Here is an 18823-nt window from a genome sequence, read left to right as displayed (position 1 = left end):
AGGCTTGGGAAATAACATGGAGATGGGCGAGTGTCTGGAAAATGTGATCTGTCCAGTTTGATCGGACTGCAAGATGTTGGGAGATAAGGATGAAAACGAGAGCTGGGAAACAGACCACGGGAGACCTCTGAGCACCTGACTGAGGACTTGGCATTTATGCTTTGGGCAACCAGGAGTCAGAGCTAAAATATAGCCGGTGCTGTGCTGGGGCTGAATTCACCGCAAATTCGCAGTGAGGGCAGTGGGCAAACCAGAGGTGGAAACATCAGCAGAGGCGGTCCTCACTTGTGGGAAGCTGCTGGGACTATAAAGGACTTGGGTTGTCATAGTCTACATATAGCTTAGGGCCTTTAGCAAGTGATTATACACATTGGTGACCTGTACTTAAGATAAGGAAAGGGAATATATTACTTAAAACTATTTTAATGGAAAGTAGCTCTTAAATTCCGGGGCAAGGCCTGTCATGACCTGGCCTTGGAGTACGAAGAAGAGCCATGGAGAGTGTGATCAGAGCTTTGCTCTAAGAGTCTGCAGCATCCTGGCAGGCACACGACTAAGACCTGCATTTCGGTGCTGGTGATGAATGACAGGAGAAAGATACAAGTTTGCCTGAGGGGAAAATCAGTAAGACTTGGCCTGATTAAGTACAACAGATAAAGGAGAAAGTCCAGGACTAAAGTTTTGCATCTGAATGATGAAATGATAGCAGTAACAGGGAGTAAATGAATAAATGGGGAATCTTTTAAAGCCAAGAGTCATTTTGCTATTTAAAACAAATTCTGCTCAAGTCAATAATTCTATTCATGTATTTTTGTTTACAACTACATTTCTAACATTTAAACACTATGCAGCTCATTTTTTCAAATAGTAGGAAAAGTGAGAAATTCTCAATTTAAAGAAGAATCTATCCTATCTAGTAACACTTTGGAATACTAGCAAACTGTTTCTCATAACACAAGATGTAGGCAAAGCATTTCCAAAAGGCAAAAGTTCATTTCTACAAAATAAATGCTATGTAAACCGTGAAAACAAGAAATACATAAAGAAACATTAAATAAAAGATTTTACTTTTATTTAAAATAAAATGCATTTATACAGTCTTTAAACCATGGGTTATTGGACAATACTGGTAATCCACCCCTCCCTGGCACCCTTTTGGGCCATGTGAGCTAGGAATTTTTTTGACTAGCACCAATGCAGGCTGTAACAGCGCAACAGACCAGAACATGGCCAGTCCAGGCATCAGAGTTAAGGACATTGTGGCAAATCATGATTATATTGAAGTCATTCTTAATTTAGCAGATATTAAAACTGCACATTAATTATATTTTTAAAGCACTTAATGTAAAGATGCTACATATCTACGCCATTTGCTAGTTGTGAGTAATTTTTTTTAAAAAAAAAACTGTACAATTTTATAAAATTTGTGTTTGTACATTAGTTACACAAAATGCATACTTCATAGACCTTTACTTCATATTGTAATGCAAAAGTTGCATATTTTAGGCAGACAGTGAATATGCTGGTGAATACTAGTGTTGTAATACAATATGGTGTAAAAATAAAAACACAAGACAATATACATACATGCTTGTTCAAGGACAAAAACAAATAAACCAAGTGTAACAGACTAACAGCATTTTCCTTCAAGGTTAAACAATGACATTAAATATCAGGCATCCTCTGTAGGCCTGATTTATTGGGGGAGGCAGGGGGTTCAAATGGCTACCAGAAGTATGATCTTAAGAACACTAGGTCAAATTAAACATACATTAAAACACATGCATTAAACATGATAAATAGACTTCATATAGTTTAAGCCCTGGATAGCTGTAAGGTAGATGGCTTGAGTTTCTTAGTTTGGCTAGCTTACACCAGTGACATTTCGTTCCTGACTTGCCCACTACTTTGGTTTTCAATTCTTGGCCCTAAGGAATGTGTGCCATATTCAAGTTCATATACTGTATCATGAGAGCAGGTTATAGTCGTGCTTGTTAGTGCACATATTAACTGGTCTGATAAGGCAAAAAAGTTTTCATGATAAAATGATAAATTTCAAGCTTACTTTATTAAGCAGCATATAACAAACAACAGCTTTTAAAGTTAAATATTGTTATGGCCGTGGAGTTTCATTACACAGTACTTTAATTCACACCCAACCACTGGTAAGTTTGTAGAACATCTCTTCATCTAAACTCTCATTTTGGTCTTTTGCCCGTGTTGAGAGGAATATGTAGCCACCAATGAATTCATGAACCACTTTGCAATCTACTTCAGTACAAATGAAGGACAATCGGACTTCATCTGCAAACTCTACAGTGACCTGGAACAAAGACAGAGAACTGTTAAGTCCCAGCAAAACTCCAGGTGAGTGGGGGTCCCAGCGAAGGTCTGCTCTATTATAAAATACTTGATCCTCAAATACTCTTTTTTAATCCTAAACTAATAATGCCTTTAAGTCCAAAAGCATAAGTAAAGGTTACGAGCCTCTCTCCCACTCATGTTCTGAAAAGGAAGGCAAGGGGTTTAGGTCATTAAGTTCCCAATGGTCTCTGGTGATTCGATTAATGAGACTGTCTCTCTTCAAGTCCTGGGAGAAAAACCTACTTCCTGTGTTTAATTTAATATTTGCTTTAGATATTTAACCTTTAGGTATCATGTTTAAATATTTCAGAAATATGAGACTCTAATGAAGTAACAGGAATAGATGCAACAAAGCCAGTGATCTTAAAACAAATGATTAATTAGTAAAAGATTCTGTTTATTTTAAATGACAGCAGTGCATTGGGGCAGCATGATACATGGTAGGAGAAGTGCCCGGTTTTAGCGGCCTCACCATCTGCTTGAATCCTGACTCTGTTACTGAGTGTGTGATCGTGGACAATGACAGCCCTTAGTCTCTACATGTTATGCCCTCATTCGGAAAGTAGGGATAACCCATCTACCTCAAAAGCTGTGCTGAGCTTCAGAAATAGGGTACAAATGTAAAATATCTAATATGCCCGGCACAACGTAGGCATTCATTCAAGAGTAGCTGCTACTGTGAGTGAAAGGGATTTATCCATTATAGAAAGACAACCTTAAACAAGATAAGCCAATATTCCAAGCAGATCATTCTGTTCTTAGAATTTTAATAAATGAGCTAGTTATGAAATAGGCAAGTTTAAGTGGGGAATGAATACCTAACCATGTTTTATACTTTAAGAAGTAAAGGTACATATAATCCTCAGAACTTATGGGGCTTTTTACTCTTACATTTACTAATTTTTTAGCAGTCTTCCAGTAATACTGTTGCAGCTTACCATTTTGATTTCCCAGTTTACATTCCACTGTTTCATGTTACTGAAACGCCAGGTTTTAATTGCGTCTCCTGTGCTGGCATCCATCCTGATCAGTCTGTTGTATGTAATTCCAATAAGGTCTTCTTTTTTGCCCCCTTGGAACCTATAGCATTAAAAACATATTAGGGGTGAAGGGACATGTTGGCCTGTGTTTGCACTTTAGCTCTAAAAAATAGTGCCAGTCTTATACAATTAAGAACAGAAATGCAATCACTTTGAATGTTTAATGTAAAAATTATAAGTCTAGAAAACATATTCCAACATCTTTAAATTTTACTGTAAAATAGGTTAATGGGTCTCAGTTAGTGGCTTTAAAGGTATCATTTAATTACGTGAAGTAGATTAAGTAAAAAGGCACAGACTGAGGTTTACCCGTAGGTGCTCTGAGAACCACTGACCTTGCCATGAAGTGTGTGATGCCGAACTCCGGCAAGGACTGCCACGCTTGAATAAATCTCATCTTGGCTTCAATTAGACTCATCTGAGCTACATTCTGATGGGCCTCCAAAATTCTTGCTGTTATCTAAACATGATTGAACATCAACATCACCTTAACAGTAGACAGTATTGTTTCATGACAGATTCAAGACAAAGACTGAAAAACTAAACTATGCGTTCCACCCCAAAAGCCTATGTTGCAAGAGTTGAAATTAGAAACCTGCATTTGGGAATTTTAGTAAAATGACTTTTCAAAATAAACCTTGATATCTTTCTTCTTAATTTCAGTTTCCATATATCATGAAACAAAAAGTACTATTAGGAATACGAAACTGCCACTCGACACATTCCAAGGACACACATGTCTGATAACTAAAGTTTTAAATTTAGCATCAAGATATATGATCAGAATGAGTACCTAGAATACAAGTTTATAGCAGAAATATTTATTACCATAATAATTTTAAAGTTTTTCTAAAGGAATCATTAGAAAAGTTCAATTTTAATTTAAATTATACTCACTTCGGGAAGGCTACTCCCACAAGGAATGGAAGGAAATTAATACATGAGGGGAGATGGTAGCTAAGGCTTTAATATTTTCATTCTTTTTTTTGGTAAACATGGAGAACTTACCAAGTCTCTTATATAGCCTGGCTGTAGATGGCAATGCGAGGAAAAGAAAAAGGAAGCAGAAAGAAAAAAAGGCAATCAGAAAAAACGGCAATGAAGCAAAGAAAAAGTTGCGATAACCTGCAAACCAAAATTCCAGCCAAAAACCATGCAAAAATTACTGTAGGTGGAAACCAAGCAAAGTAAATGCAAGCAGGAAAATGAGAATGAGGAAGCAGTGATTATTTCCATTTAGAATACTGAGAAACGCTCCACATTATTTTAGATTGTTAAGTGTTACTAAAATTAAGGGTAGAGAAGGTTGAGGGAGAAAATTAAAAGAGCAAATACCTTTTCCCCATCATGTACCAGTTCTTACTGGTTAGGGCAAAACTAATTATTTTAGTAGCAAAATCAAAATTAATATTTTAAAGCCTTCAATATTGTCTCAGCTTGAGTGAGATAACGTGATCCATGCACCGCTTTTCAGACATAAGTTGAAGGCATAACATAGGTAGTGCCCATACTGTTTATTTACACAAGAAAAACAAACACCTCAATTACCATCTGTTTTTTGCATCCTTTTTCCTGGAAGGGAAAATAAAGAGATGCCATACACTACACTAGGAATGGTCGCTATAAACATATTAGTCCATTGCAGTTTGGATTAACATGGATAAAGCCATGTTAATAGTCTGGGAGTCATATTCATGTGAAAATATCCATAGCAAGTTTAATTAATATGTAGCTTTGAAGAATTCAAGTAGATTTAAATATAACAAAGGCTAGCCCAACCAGCATGGCTCAGTGGTTGAGCATCGACCTATGACCCAGGAAGTCACAGCTGGATTCCCGGTCACGGCACATGCCCCATGTGCAGGCTCAATCCCCAGTGGGGGGCGTGCAGGAGGCAGCCAATCAATGATTCTCTCTCATCACCAATGTTTCTATCTCTCCCTCCTTCCCTTTCTGAAATCAATAAAAATATATTAAAAATATATACCGTATATAACAACGGCTATACTGATGGACCCAAAGGAAAACAATGCACTTAAGCCCTGATAGGATGAATGACCCCAGGCCTACACACCTTCCTAACTAACTCCTAAAGGCCACCGGGTTATACAGGTTAAATAATTACTGAGGACTTTGTCCAATGACCCCGATAAGTGATAGTAATGAAACTCCTGCCTACCAGCACTTACCAGGTGTCCGGGCAATACATGGTCTCTCCCTTCTGGGAGCAACATGTAAGTCTATTAGGGAAAGGAGGATTAAAAGAGAATGTGTGCCCAGCTGGTGTGGGTCAGTGGTTGAGTGTAGACCCATGAACCAAGAGGTCACTGGTTTGATTCCCAGTCGGGGCACGTGCCTGGGTTGCAGGCTTGATCTTCAGTGGGGAGTGTGTAGGAGGCAGCCAACTGATGTTTCTCTCTCATAGCTGATTCTCTCTCTTTAAAAATCAATAAAAACATATTTAAAAAGAATGTGCATTTGATAAGATGCCAACGTGGGAGACAGGCTAGAAGGATCCTTAACTACGACCACACACATACTGCCATCCTGCCAGTCCCAAACATCCAGTGTTGGGAACATTTTAAAGTGAAAACCTATCATTAAAAAATTTCTAAGAAAATAATACCTAACCAAAATTTGGCTGTTTTGATAACCATACTTTAAGATCCTTTCCCCTGATACTTGATAGTGAAAATATGATTGCTAAGATTTGAATTTATTCATTGCCTTTGAAGGCAAATGAATCTACTTTCTGAAACAAGTTTCTTTGCAAATAAGCTTAAAATGAAATTACTAAGAATAAAAGTAAGTAAATTAGTATTTGATTCACTTTGCCTTTTAATTTACAATCTACATTCCACAAAGCTCCCCAGGGCAGCATTTCCTCCATTCCTTACTACTCCCACATCGTAGGACTGTGGGATAAACAATTTCCATGTAGCTTACACAACCCCAGAAACCTAAAGAAATACTTGGTGATTAAAACTTCTGAACATTTTAAATTTCTACTTACGTGTCATTAGACTCATATGATAAGCATTATATTTAAAGTTAAGAACTACTAAGTGTTCTGGGCCTTTTCAGTAATGTTTTCAAATTATTTCTTAAAGATCAAAATGATACTAGATAAAAATATTTATTTTAAAGATCTTCACTCCCCTCCCCCATCCTCCAAACTGAAGCTTTTCCTTTTATGGCAGGATGTTTGGTGTGGAGAACACTGGGGTTATCCCAAGTGAAATTCCCCTGCAAAAAACCTTTTTATGTTGTTCCCAAAGAACCATTTTCCTAAATAGCCATCCTTTTATAGTATTAATTTCCAGGAAAGGAATTCTAAACAAAGTGAGCAAAAGCAGTGAATTTCAAGGAAAATTTGCCAAATATTGCCATTTTATGCAAATCTTGGTTAGGTTTTGACTGTTAATGTTAAGAAAAGATGACGTTTAAATGCAGACTTTTCTCTACCTTGTAAATTTACTTCCAAAGCTGGAAAAGTCAATGTCCACAGTAAAAAGTCACTATAGCTTTTGGTGGGAAATGAATAAACTGCATGAATTAAGGAACACAAAGCATTAAGACCATATTTAATTCCTGTTAACAGAGTGGTTTCCTCAAGTTGTTTAGAATAAATATACTCTCAACTATCCTACCTCATTACCTGTCATATTAAGTGATAAAGGTAACTGCTTGCTTCGGCAGCACAGACACTAACACTGGAACGATAGAGATTAGCACGGCCCCTGCGCAAGGATGACACGCAAATTCGTGAAGCGTTCCATATTTAAAAAAAAATTAGAAAAAGATAAAGGTATTTTTTAAATTATCAATTTAAATTGACTGAAAGCTATTTATTTCCAATTTTATATTCTAATCACCTGATGAAATTTAGACTTCCAATTAAGACTAAAAAGTTTTGTTTAAGAGGAGAAACTAAATTTAAAGTATGTGCACAAAACTGTAAAATCAACCAGCAGAAAACGGTAGATGGAATAAAATGAATCAAGTACCTGCTTGTTCTTGTACTTTTTTAGGTAGCGAGGGGACACCAAGCATTCAGGATTTATGTCCGTTGTGATCTGCTCTGGGATTAACTGAGGATCTGGGTTTAAATGCTGCATCTTCAGGAAGGAAAGAATATTCTGAACTTCCAGGTTGTAAGAACTGTCCGCCATGGTCTTGCCCTTGGAGGCCAATCTGCAGGCTGCCATCCAGTGGGCATACTGCTTTTCCTGGTGAAAAGGAATATCGAGGTATAAGCTGGGTCTCAGGATGGGTCCTTTGAGTATAAGACATAAGGATGGCTGGTTAATTCGCCAAGGAACTGGAAAACTCACATTGTCACAACGAAGCCAAATTTCATTCATGCCCTCCGCAACTGGGATCAGGAGTTTGATGTTAAATTTTTGGCCTGAAATGTTTACATCTGGGGTGACCTCACATCCTGTAAAAAAAAAAAAAAAAAAAAAAAAAAAAAAAAAAAAAAAAAAAAAAAAAAAAAAAAAAAAAAATTTAATTATTAAAATAGTTAAATTTACTTTTAAGAAATCCCAAGCCAATACAGGGATCCCTCATCTTATGGCATCATCTTATCATGTAGAATTTTGCTGTTGTGGAATCTATAAATTAGGGAATTAATTTTTTAGAGCAGAATCAGAGAGATCTAATACAGAGAGGTAATGGCTCAGAGGTTGTGGCCTCACAATCCACAAAACCTGACTGAGAAGAGAAGGAAAGGGTCCTATTGAAAAGACATGACCAAAAAACACAACTTGCATGCCAACAAGTTTTGATATGTGCTGTTTTAATATCATTAAGTTCTTTGAATCTTAAGTTATTTGGGGTTTCTAAGTTTCTAAATGTATAGGGATTTTAAAATGTCGTTCTTTAATTATTTTCTAACTTAATTGTGTTTTGGTTAGGAAAAAAATGAATCTGTTCTTAATCAAGGCCACCATTCCATGTGGCTAAATCCTATGGAAGCTAACAATCTTTATCTTTTCTGTAGCATTTGATGCTGAGTTACTGTGTCTTTTTTGAATCAGCTTCTACTGTATATTATTTCTATAATCTTACACTTTTTTTTGTTTCCTTTACAAGCTTTTCTTCCTCTAATATGCACTGTCCCTTAAAAATGAGTCTTCTGCAGGTTCTGTTCTTAGCCTTCTTCTACTTTAGACAGTCATTCCAATGGCTACACTTACCATTCATGCTAACTGCTACCATAGCAGTATCTGCAGCATGTATCTCTCCATGATCCAATGGCCTACAGGTTATCTCCAAAAAGATATCCCACAAATACCTCAGATTTAATTATTATTATTTTTAATCCTCATCTGAGGACATTTTCATTGATTTTTAGAGACGGGAAGAGAGAGAGGGAGAAACATCAACGTGAGAAACATCGATCAGCTGCTTCCTACACGTGCCCTAACATGAGCTGGGGACCAAACCCGCAACCCGTGTGTGTGCACTGACTGAGAATCGAACCTGCAACCTTTCGGTGTATGGGACAATGCTCCTACCAACTGAGCCACACCAGCCAGGGCAAGTACCTCAAATTTAAAATATCCCAAAATTAAACTCATCTTTCTCCCCAAATTTAGCTCTTGTTTCTTCCCAATCTCAGTAACACCCTATCCACCTAACTGCACAAGCTAGAAGCAAGTCCTTTCCTTCTAGCCCCCCCCAAGTCAATCACCTAGTCTATGGACTGAACTTCCTCAGTATCTACCGAATTTGTACCCTTTCTCCATCCGTACTGATAGCCTTAACTTGGATCACTAGCACTATCTGAAGTTACTCCTCTAAACTGAAGCCAATATAAATATGATGGGTGCTGTCACTTCAGGTTAATTTTTCAGTGGCACTTCATTGCTGCCAGTTTAAGAAAGTCTCCCTAACATTTTTATCCACTAATTCTTGCCAGCTCCTCCTGCTTTTCCTCTCATGTTAGCAGAACCAGATTCAACAGCTGTTAGGAAGTATCCATCTCCTGATTACATTCTGCATCCCAGCTTTTCTCCAGGCACTTTTACACCAGTCTCTGCCTGGAAGGCTCTTTACCAGCTCCCAGATCTCAGTTTTCTCTTTTGGATCCTAAGTCCAACAGCATTTCCCCTACGAAGTTTTTCCTAATTCTCTCCACCAGTCCTGAAGACTGACCGAAACAATACCCTTACCCGCTTTGACCTGTTACTTAATTTTTAAAGTACTAGTTATTGCCTCAATTGTAATTGTTTATCTTCCCAACATGCTCTAGACATCTTGAGGGCTGGGACTACTATTTGTTCTTGCTCATGTCTCAATAGTACCCAGCAGTTTGTGGCACAGGGTTTCAATTCATATTTGCTAAACTGTATTTATTTTTTTAATACATTTTTATTGATTTCAGAAAGGAAGGGAGAAATAGAAACATCAATGATGAGAAAAAAAAATCATAGATCGGCTGCCTCCTGCATGCCCACACTGGGGATCGAGCCCACAACCTGGGCATGTGCCCTGACTGGGAATTGAACCATGACCTCCTGGTTCATAGGTTGATGCTCAACCACTGAGCCATGCCAACCGGGCTAAACTGAAGTTTTTAGAGTTTTGCATTTATATCTCTCAGGGACCTGAGAGCATCTAGTCCAACAGATTCACTTCTCAGAGGGAGATACTGAGGTCCACATAGGTTATTTTTTCCAAAACCACTGGGCTTGGTGGCAGGGCAGAGCCTGGGCCATTAGATTCTCTAGTGTTATCTTCTCAGCATGAGGTACCGGAAAAGTGCCCCTTTGGGAGGACTTGGGAGAGGTGGGAGGAGACACCACCAGGACTTGACTTTGCAGTCTTTCAGGGAGAAGGCTGAGGGTATAACAAGGACAGAAAGGACAGAGGCCAGAAGACAGAGCTACTCTCTGATTCAGGAGTGGATTATCTGAGCTGATTCTGGGCAGCCAGGAGGTGAGCAAGAAGAAAGCTAAAATGGATTCTGAGTAACAAACACTGGTTGAGACCCAAAGTTAAACTCATGTGACTGAGACAGAAAGGCAGTGAGACCGATGAGAAGTTTTAGAAAAATTTACAGAATCCCAACACTGGGCATAGCAGTCTGCTCCCCAAGCCAGAGGTTTTCTACTTTTTTTTTTTTTTTTTTGCAATGCATATAACTATAAAACAACAGTTCAGGTATCTACTGGGCAAATACAGATAGAGATTTGGAAATTATGTTAAAATATTCTAAAAATACCCTAACATTCAGCGTACTAAAAAAAGATCAGGAAAAACACATCTGTATTTTAAGTGATAAGTAAAATTATTTTGGGAATCATTTTTGTGAAATGAATTAGGGGACCTTTTTCTTTGGTGCTTTTGTCCAGGTTGCTTTACGTATAATAAATGTACATGTAAAATGCAACCCAAAGAGTCTGGGGTGGGCTGATAGGAATAACCACCTCCCTGACACCACTTCAGAGCTGGCCTCCCAGAGGAGTGCAGCTGCACTGCAATCGAGGAGCCGGGAACCTGGAGCTAGGAGCTGAGCAGCACTGGTCCAACGCCTGCAGCTCCCCACTCCTTCCTGAGCTCTGCCTCTCAATCCTTTACTTGGCTGGGAACTCAAGGCTCATGCGAATGCATCTGTTTAGAATCCAGAAATGAGTCTGGAAAATGTACGTTAGTTTTCTAGTCTTTGTTGTAAAGATTATGGAGCAGTGAGGAGCTAATCTACTGCCTCCTTTACCAAGCATGCCGGTGCCATGGGTGTACCGACGGTCCCCGACTTACAATGGCTCCACTTAAAATGATTTCTTGATTTTACGATAGTGTGAAAGCAATATGCACTCAGTAGAAACTGTACTTCAAATTTGGAATTTTGATTTTTGCTGGGCTAGCGATATGCAGAATAATCAGAATGATACTCTGTCACGATGCTGGGCAGCGCTGCAGCTCCCTGTCATATGATCACCAGCGTAAACCACCGATTGGCTGCAGTATACTATGTTACCAGTGGTTTTTTTGTTTGTTTGTTTGTTTGTTTGTTTCTTGGGGGGAGTATGTACTGTGTTCTGAGCATGTTTAAGGTGGGCTAGGCTAAGCTATGATGTTCAGTAGATTAGGTGTATAAATGCATTTTCAACTTACGGCGGGTTTATCTCAGTGGTTCTCAGGGGTATGGCTTCCTAGAGGAAGTGGTATCTGAACTGGAAGTGAGTCGGGTGGCTTTAGCGAACAACATCACAAGTAAGAGAAGCTCATCAAGAATCTACGAGACTAGCAGGAGGCCCTACAGAGAAGTCACAGCACGAGGCAAGCAGGTGTCCTCCAGCTGTAGAAGCAGCCGGTGAACCCGGAGTGAAAATTCTCCTTCCACCTGAACCCGAGCTCCAATCAGGTGAGAGGTGAAGAAGGAGCAATGTGAAGAAACAACAGAAACAGTCTAAGATGATAACTAAGTTAAATATATAGATAAAAGTACGAAAGGAGCGCAGAAACTGCGGAAAAACTTTTCCTCCCAGCAAAGTGTAGGGTAGTGAATATTAGCTAATGGATATTCTACCACCAGCAGTGGTCATCCCAAGGCTTACCTCTGAGGTTCATCTGATGAGCGGGTGTGCCACTGGCTTCTTCTTTGCTCTTGTAGCAAGAAATAGATGTATCTTTAAAGGTGCACCAATACTGCTTATAACCTTTTAGGGTCAGCTTTTTTGGCCTGTGTGTCAAATAGAACGAAGAGAAAAACCACTTTTGAAATAATGTTATCAATGCTTTGTTTTAGCACCAAGGCCAGATTTTTACATCTGCTGAGTCAGTTCCCCTCAGCCAGTGTGTTCCGTTCAATCCCGCTGTTCCTGATTGGCCCCTTCCCTACCAATTCGTCTCCACAGGAAGACCTCACAAATAGTGAGTGGGCAGAGGAGAAAGACAGCAGGGCCAACACTCTAGCACTCCTGTAGTTGTAGCCACCTGTATCACGAGCAGGTCACATGGGAAGGATGGGAAAAGAAAGGTGAAGTAAATGTCAGGAATTGGAAATATTCTAGGTCCTGTAAGTACCCACAGGGTCACGGTGTCTGCAGGGCTGCTTGGAGCCTCTGAAGGAGCGAGCCTACCTCGCATGACTAAGTGAGGCAAGTGCTTGTGTCTCTCAGGGCTGTAGCTCAATGGTGACTTTAACTTGCCACTCCCATGTCAAATATAACCAAGACAGGCAGTCAGGAGGAGAGCAGATAAAGAAAGGTACAGGTAGATGAAAAAGGTGTATAAATGGCAAAGAAGGCGGGGGAGAGGCAGCAGCATCTGAAATCATACCCTTATTTCAGAAATGTTATGTATGTTGAGGTGTTTTATATTTAGCTACAGCAAATGTTTTATTCCATGATATTGTATTTATTATATTCCACACCTCTCCTTTCCTCTGCGTTAATGCCTAGCCCTCATGATTCTGTGGAATATGTCTAGATTGTTTAAAAGTCTAACATGCCCAGCCAGCATGGCTCAGTGGTTGAGCATCGACCTATGAACCAGGAGATCATGGTTTGATTCCTGGTCAGGCCATATGCCTGGGTTGTGGGCTCGATCTCAGTGTGGTGTGTGCAGGAGGCAGCTGATCAATGATTTTCTCTCATTGTTGATACTGGTTGAGACCCAAAGTTAAACTCTCTCTCTCTCCTCTCCTCTCTGAAATCAATAAAAATATATTAAAAAAAAAATAGAAGTCTAGATTAGATAACATACACTGAAACCTTAATTATAAAATGTTTCATGAAAAAATGAAATAGAATTCAACAGAATCTAGAGCTCAAGGAAATAACTGGCAGTAACAGTTCAATATATACTATGCTTTTGCCTAGACAAGTTGCTTTATACTATATATCACTGTACATTTCACAATCTACATGATGCAACCTAGATTATAGTCTTTTTATTTTTTTGCCTTAAGAAAACAACTTAATGAATATTGTGATTTTAAGTTGATAAAAATGGTTAGTTCTCCTCATTATAATGCAGTGTTCTATTTGGTAAGTCCTTTTACAAATTTACAGGCCAAACATAAATTTCAGTAATGTGAATATAACTATAAAACTGACATTTATCATTCATTAGTATGTGGAATCCCTCCGTTTTGCGTACTTACTTGAAAACTTTAATGTAGTCAGCAAGTTCAGGAATTGAAGTAATGTCACCCTAGGGAAAGAATTTAATCATTTTCTTATTTTTCTTCAAATGAGAAACTCTAATATTTGGTATCTGATAACAAGAATCAGCTTACTTAACAAACAAATTACTTAAAATACAGATTACAATGATGTTAAAGATACAATTGTATTATATGGTCATATAGTACAAAGGCATTTTTAAATGTCATAAAAAGCTAATAAAATATGATCAAATGGCAATTTATATAACCCACAAGAATGCATTGTTGATTCTCATGCAGCTAAAACTGTTTGTGTCTGCATCATGGAAATTTTATAAATCCTAACAGCCCAAGATAAGTGTTTCTTATATAACTAATTCCTAAGCTTTAAAGCCATAAAACCAAACTTAACATTTGAAAAATTTCCTCTTCTTTTTGTAATATTTCAAATTTGGAGGGCACTAAATGGATTTATCCATGACTTGAAATTAACTTCTCCTCTGCAGAAATGTTCTACTACTACTTGTAAGAGAATGTGGAGAGTATCAGAAGATCTGTATCTTTATTGGAGGCACAATATTAATTTTAAAAGTTTCTGAAAAATTGATGTCTAAACTCTCTAAAGCATTAAATATTTCTCTACCTCCCCCAAATACTTCATGAGAAGTTAAACTGACAAAAAGGTAAGCATCATCCAAAGTACACTAGTAGGTTAAAAGATTCACCCTACCAAAATTGTTGATGTTTTACCCCCTTCCAAAGTAATCTCCAGGTCTGAAAGGGCAGCATCGACTTCATCAACTTCTTTGTCACTGTTGTTCAAATGATTCTCTGATGTCATGATTGACAGCTTATTGATATGATACTGAAACCAGAAATGACATTTTATTTAAATGATTGTTCTAAATGTAAAACTTGAAAATTCGATTATTTATCTACATCTATAGTGAATGCTTTTCATCACCTAATTTGAAAAGATAAAAGTACACAGGAACTAGAATGATAGGAACATAAAGGGCATGGCACCCGAAATCAATGTCCTGAGTCTCCTAATATTTATCCAAAAGAATAGGGTGTTTGAGCATACTCAAATAAATTCACGGGAGGCCTAGGCCTTAGAGTGTTAACACACCCTTCACTAAGCCCTACACAGCAGAGATTTTTTACTTTTTTCCCCCTACTGCACTATTTATTTCCTGAACAGGGCCTGGAACCAATAAATACTGAATGAACAGAATATGCAATAGGCCATTTGTAGAAATAACATTGATTACCTTATAATCACACTATTACCCAGAGAGGGAAAGTTAGTTATCACAATCATATTGAAAGCTAAAGCTGCACTTTCCCCCTTCCTTAATTCAATGCTGAAAATACACCCAGAGGGAGATGTTGTTTATATTGTTACATAAGAATGATAAGACAATGTTTACCACACATAAATACTGACATATACACAAGTAGTGATAACAATCCTTTATGTAAATAGTAAAATCTTTGGGTATAGAATTTGCTAGTCATGATTTTAAATACACTTAGGTGAGTGACTTAGAACAACTATTACTTATCGATTACATTCTGATGTTAAACCTTACAGAGATTTTATACAAAAGTAAACAGAACCTTAAACCCCTTAATCAGCTGCCTCTCAAAGCCCTAGGCAGCACTCCAAATGCCTGAAGTATATTCACAGAATATAATCTATTCGTGGGAACATTTAATGAATGAATCTGAGGCCAATTATCAATGTCCCTCTGTATTTTAAGATTTAGTGACTCAGTAATGAAAAGTCTGTGGTTATGCCTTCAGTTGTGCTGAAATGAGATCCTTACAGTGGCAGGAACTTTCAAGTTCACAAATCCTGGAGAATAAGGTAGGCTGAGGCTCTCACAGGCAGTGGCCTCAAACGTCAGAATATGTTAGGAATCATGTGGAGAGCTGGTTAAAAATGTAGATTCTTTGCTTTACTCCCAGAGATTCTGAATCAGCCAATCTGGGGTTCAGCTGGAATCTGCAGTTTTCTTAAGTGCCTTAGGGATTCTGATGCAAAAGTTCTTCGATTAAATGCTTTAAAAACAAAGTGGTGCCCTGAACGGGTGGTGCAGTTGGTTGGAACATCAAAAGGTTGCAGGTTTGATCGCTGGTCGGGGAGTGTGTGGGAGGCAGCTAATTGATGTTTCTCTCCCTTCTTCTCTCTAAATACCAGTGTTTTTTTTTTTTAAAAAACTAGTGTTATTAACTACTGCATTTTTTATCCACAGCTTCTTACTTGAATTACTTTTTGTTTTTACTACTGTAAATTTTACACCACAAGGAACCAGAAACCCCAAAGACAGAATCGTTCAGAATGTAGGCTACGTATGAAATAAAAAACAGTAGGCCTCTCTGCCATACTTTCAAAGTTTCCCCCTTCTGATACTGGATGGCTATCTCGAGCCTTCAGGTCAGTCTCTGGGAAGGCATCTAACAACTCAAGGATTTGTAATATTAAATTCTCTCATTAAATCTAGATTCTAAAATGGCCCAGGAGAGCTGTGCTTTGGGACATTCAGTTTCCATGAATTAAAATCTACGGTTTCTGATTTAGTGTTTTTTAGTACACTAAAATGGAATATCGCCTGTACACTGGCTTGGGGAAGCTGCAGAATAATCCCACTTCTGTGACAATATGTCTAGGAATACTCATTCAACAAATACTTTTTGAGCACCTACTATATGCTAAACACTATAAATGTTGGCTTTTAAAAAAGAATGCATTATCTATATATATAAAAGCCTAAGTGACCAAATGACCCGTTGCTATGATGCACAATGACCACCAGGGGGGCAGACGCTCAATGCAGGAGCTGCCCTCTGGTGGTCAGTGCACTCCCACAGCCAACCTCCCGTGGCCCCTCCCCCACAGGCCCTGATTGGCCCCAATGGGGCGGGCCAGCCAACCTCCCACCGCCCCCTCCCCGCCCCCAGGCTGACCCCGATTGGGGACTGGGTGAGATGCCCCAATCGCCGGCCAGGCCGAGGGACCCCACCTGTGCACGAATTCATGCACTGGGCCTCTAGTTTTTACAATAAAAAGACAAAAAGGAAATACGACAAAAAAAAAAAATCTGTGGGTTTCCCCATATATTTCACATGTATTATTATTCTGTCTTTGACAAAATCCTCACTAAAAAATTACAAGCCCACATTCTAAGCGAGAAAGATATAGGTAGACAGTCATACCAAGTGAGGGACTTTCAAAATAAAATTGCTCCAGAATTTAATTCAAGAAATTCTTCAGACAGTCTGAATCACATCCAAAGGCACAACAGAAAAGTCTTAACTACTCTCTAGAAAATATCTGATTAAACTAATTCATCCGTCATCACAGATTTTCCTTTTCTGGGCTTCATTTCCATTGTCTTCTTTCATCATGTAAACTAAGAAGAAATTATCTGATCTTCCTCTCTAACGGGCAATTTTTGGGTCTTCACTAGAAAACTTTTCTAAGTGCATAGAAGCATTTGGGACATTGAGAGCATTTTTATATTCTAAGGGGAAAAATCATAGTGAAAACTTTTCATAACGGAATACAATTTTGTTTATTGCATTAATCAGTACTTCAGGTGAAACCAGAATTCCACCATACCTAACAACATTTACTGAAGCCTTACTCAGGTACCAGAAATATAAGAAAGATTAATCTAGTGGTTAATCTGACCTCAGTGCCTCTATGAATGCTGATTTTTGGATGCCATACTAAAGTTATTTTATCAAAGGGAGTTGCAGTGATGAAGTGGACATTTTTTTAAATAAACCCTACTGTAATTATGAAGCAGGCGGTGTGCAAGAACTACATTCAGAAAAATACTGGTTTAATCTGCCTATTTATATTTACTCTTTAAGGATTATGACTCTATATACTTACTGATAATTTATGTTTAGTTTCACTAGTTTTTAAATTTTTATCTTCTTAAAAGGTATTTCTACCATAGCCCACTTTATAAATATTATCTCCAACTGTTTATGAATTTACGCAAATAAGCTTTCAGAAATCTGACTTTTACTATAAAAATCTGACGTTTTTCCCCAAAGGAAAACTGGATAGTTAACATACATCTGGGGTGTTGGAAGATAACTGTTCTCCTACAGGATGAAGAAAAGTAACTATTAAGTATACCACTAAACTCTTATATTGAATTAAATATTAAACAAAATTCATATATTTATTTTGCCTTCCTAAGAGTCTATTCACTTTCTACATAGTAAAAAGTAAACACTATTAAAATGCTACTGGATTAATATGCCACTTGACTATTTAAAAGTAATTGTCGATCCTTTCCCCCACAAATGTCCCATTCACCAATATTCTTCACTACCTGCAAAGCTGCAAACATCATCATTTCTTCTTCTGTGCACTCAATTTCTTCTAGGAGAATAGCCCATTTGGCCTGCTCATAAAGCTGATTGATTCTGATTGCATCGTACTGCAGCAAAAGAGACACAATTCTTTTATAATATATCACTTTTAACATTCAAAAGTTTGAAAACTCGGAATATTCACTTTAAAGCTTTACAAGAAAAACTTAATGTATTTTCTTTTCTGGGATTTTATTCACTATCAAATATGCAATAATTAGAAAGAAATATACCTATAGGATTAGAGTATATATCTGCATCTAATTTTGCATTAAAAATGGCAATGAAATATGTCAAAAGATTATTATTCAATATTAAAAATAGACTCTGTATGGTATTTTCCAGGGAAATAACCATTAGATATTACATTCCTTAACAAAATCTAACTTGAAGACATTAAAGGTAAGAATTGATTGCTCTTCCGTATTATTATTGCAACTTGACATACTAAAATATCAGAGAGTAACTTAATTATTTCAGGAACATCTTGCTCACTGTGGAAGAGCATAACCAGACAAAATGGCGGGTCCTTGGAAACAGTTATTATTTTAAAATCCAAAATAGAGGGTACATATATAGACTTGTAGAAAAGATTTACCTACGTTATTGAATTCTATTTAGTTAATAAAAATTAATAGTAATGTATTGATACAATCTTAGAATGTTAACAAAATACATAATCCCTTTCCTGCCTCCAGCAAATGTACGTAATGTCTCCAAAATTTTGATTTTACTAAAATTAGGTATGTTATGCCCTGAAAAGGGACTACAAAGATTTTTTATAGTTCTATATTTTTTACTGTTATAGAATGGATTATTTAAGCACTTAATAAAAATGATAACAATATACATTAAAATCTAGACTTATAATCTAGGCATGAAAAGGATGAGAAGGCAGGCA

General features: G+C 37.6%; 1 protein-coding gene and 1 pseudogene across 8 annotated transcripts in view; one reads left to right on the top strand and one right to left on the bottom strand.

The window, feature by feature from the left end:
• Positions 1 to 1050: 1050 nt before the first annotated feature.
• FERMT2 (FERM domain containing kindlin 2) overlaps positions 1051 to 18823 on the bottom strand; it is a 65070-nt gene continuing 47297 nt past the window's right edge. For 2 of the 8 annotated variants that reach the window (XM_070419490.1, XM_070419500.1), the window contains 11 exons: positions 17883 to 17990; positions 14255 to 14389; positions 13522 to 13571; positions 11972 to 12096; positions 7739 to 7845; positions 7412 to 7633; positions 4944 to 4976; positions 4413 to 4433; positions 3740 to 3864; positions 3303 to 3444; positions 1051 to 2323 (listed from right to left, as the gene is read on the bottom strand). In XM_070419490.1, coding sequence (XP_070275591.1) covers positions 2150 to 2323; positions 3303 to 3444; positions 3740 to 3864; positions 4413 to 4433; positions 4944 to 4976; positions 7412 to 7633; positions 7739 to 7845; positions 11972 to 12096; positions 13522 to 13571; positions 14255 to 14389; positions 17883 to 17990 — 1242 coding nt within the window. In that variant the 3' untranslated portion in view covers positions 1051 to 2149. The remainder of the gene's footprint in view (positions 2324 to 3302; positions 3445 to 3739; positions 3865 to 4412; positions 4434 to 4943; positions 4977 to 7411; positions 7634 to 7738; positions 7846 to 11971; positions 12097 to 13521; positions 13572 to 14254; positions 14390 to 17882; positions 17991 to 18823) is intronic. The other 6 variants (XM_070419494.1, XM_070419508.1, XM_070419505.1 and 3 more) reach the window with 3 other exon arrangements.
• On the top strand, positions 7092 to 7189 carry LOC139000279 (U6 spliceosomal RNA; annotated as a pseudogene).

This window comes from Myotis yumanensis, unplaced genomic scaffold, assembly GCF_028538775.1.
Source record: "Myotis yumanensis isolate MYYU_CA2020_CCGP unplaced genomic scaffold, mMyoYum1.0.hap1 SCAF_1, whole genome shotgun sequence".
In the NCBI taxonomy this organism is placed as follows: Eukaryota; Metazoa; Chordata; class Mammalia; order Chiroptera; family Vespertilionidae; genus Myotis; species Myotis yumanensis.
This window is presented reverse-complemented; position numbering and strand designations above follow the sequence as displayed.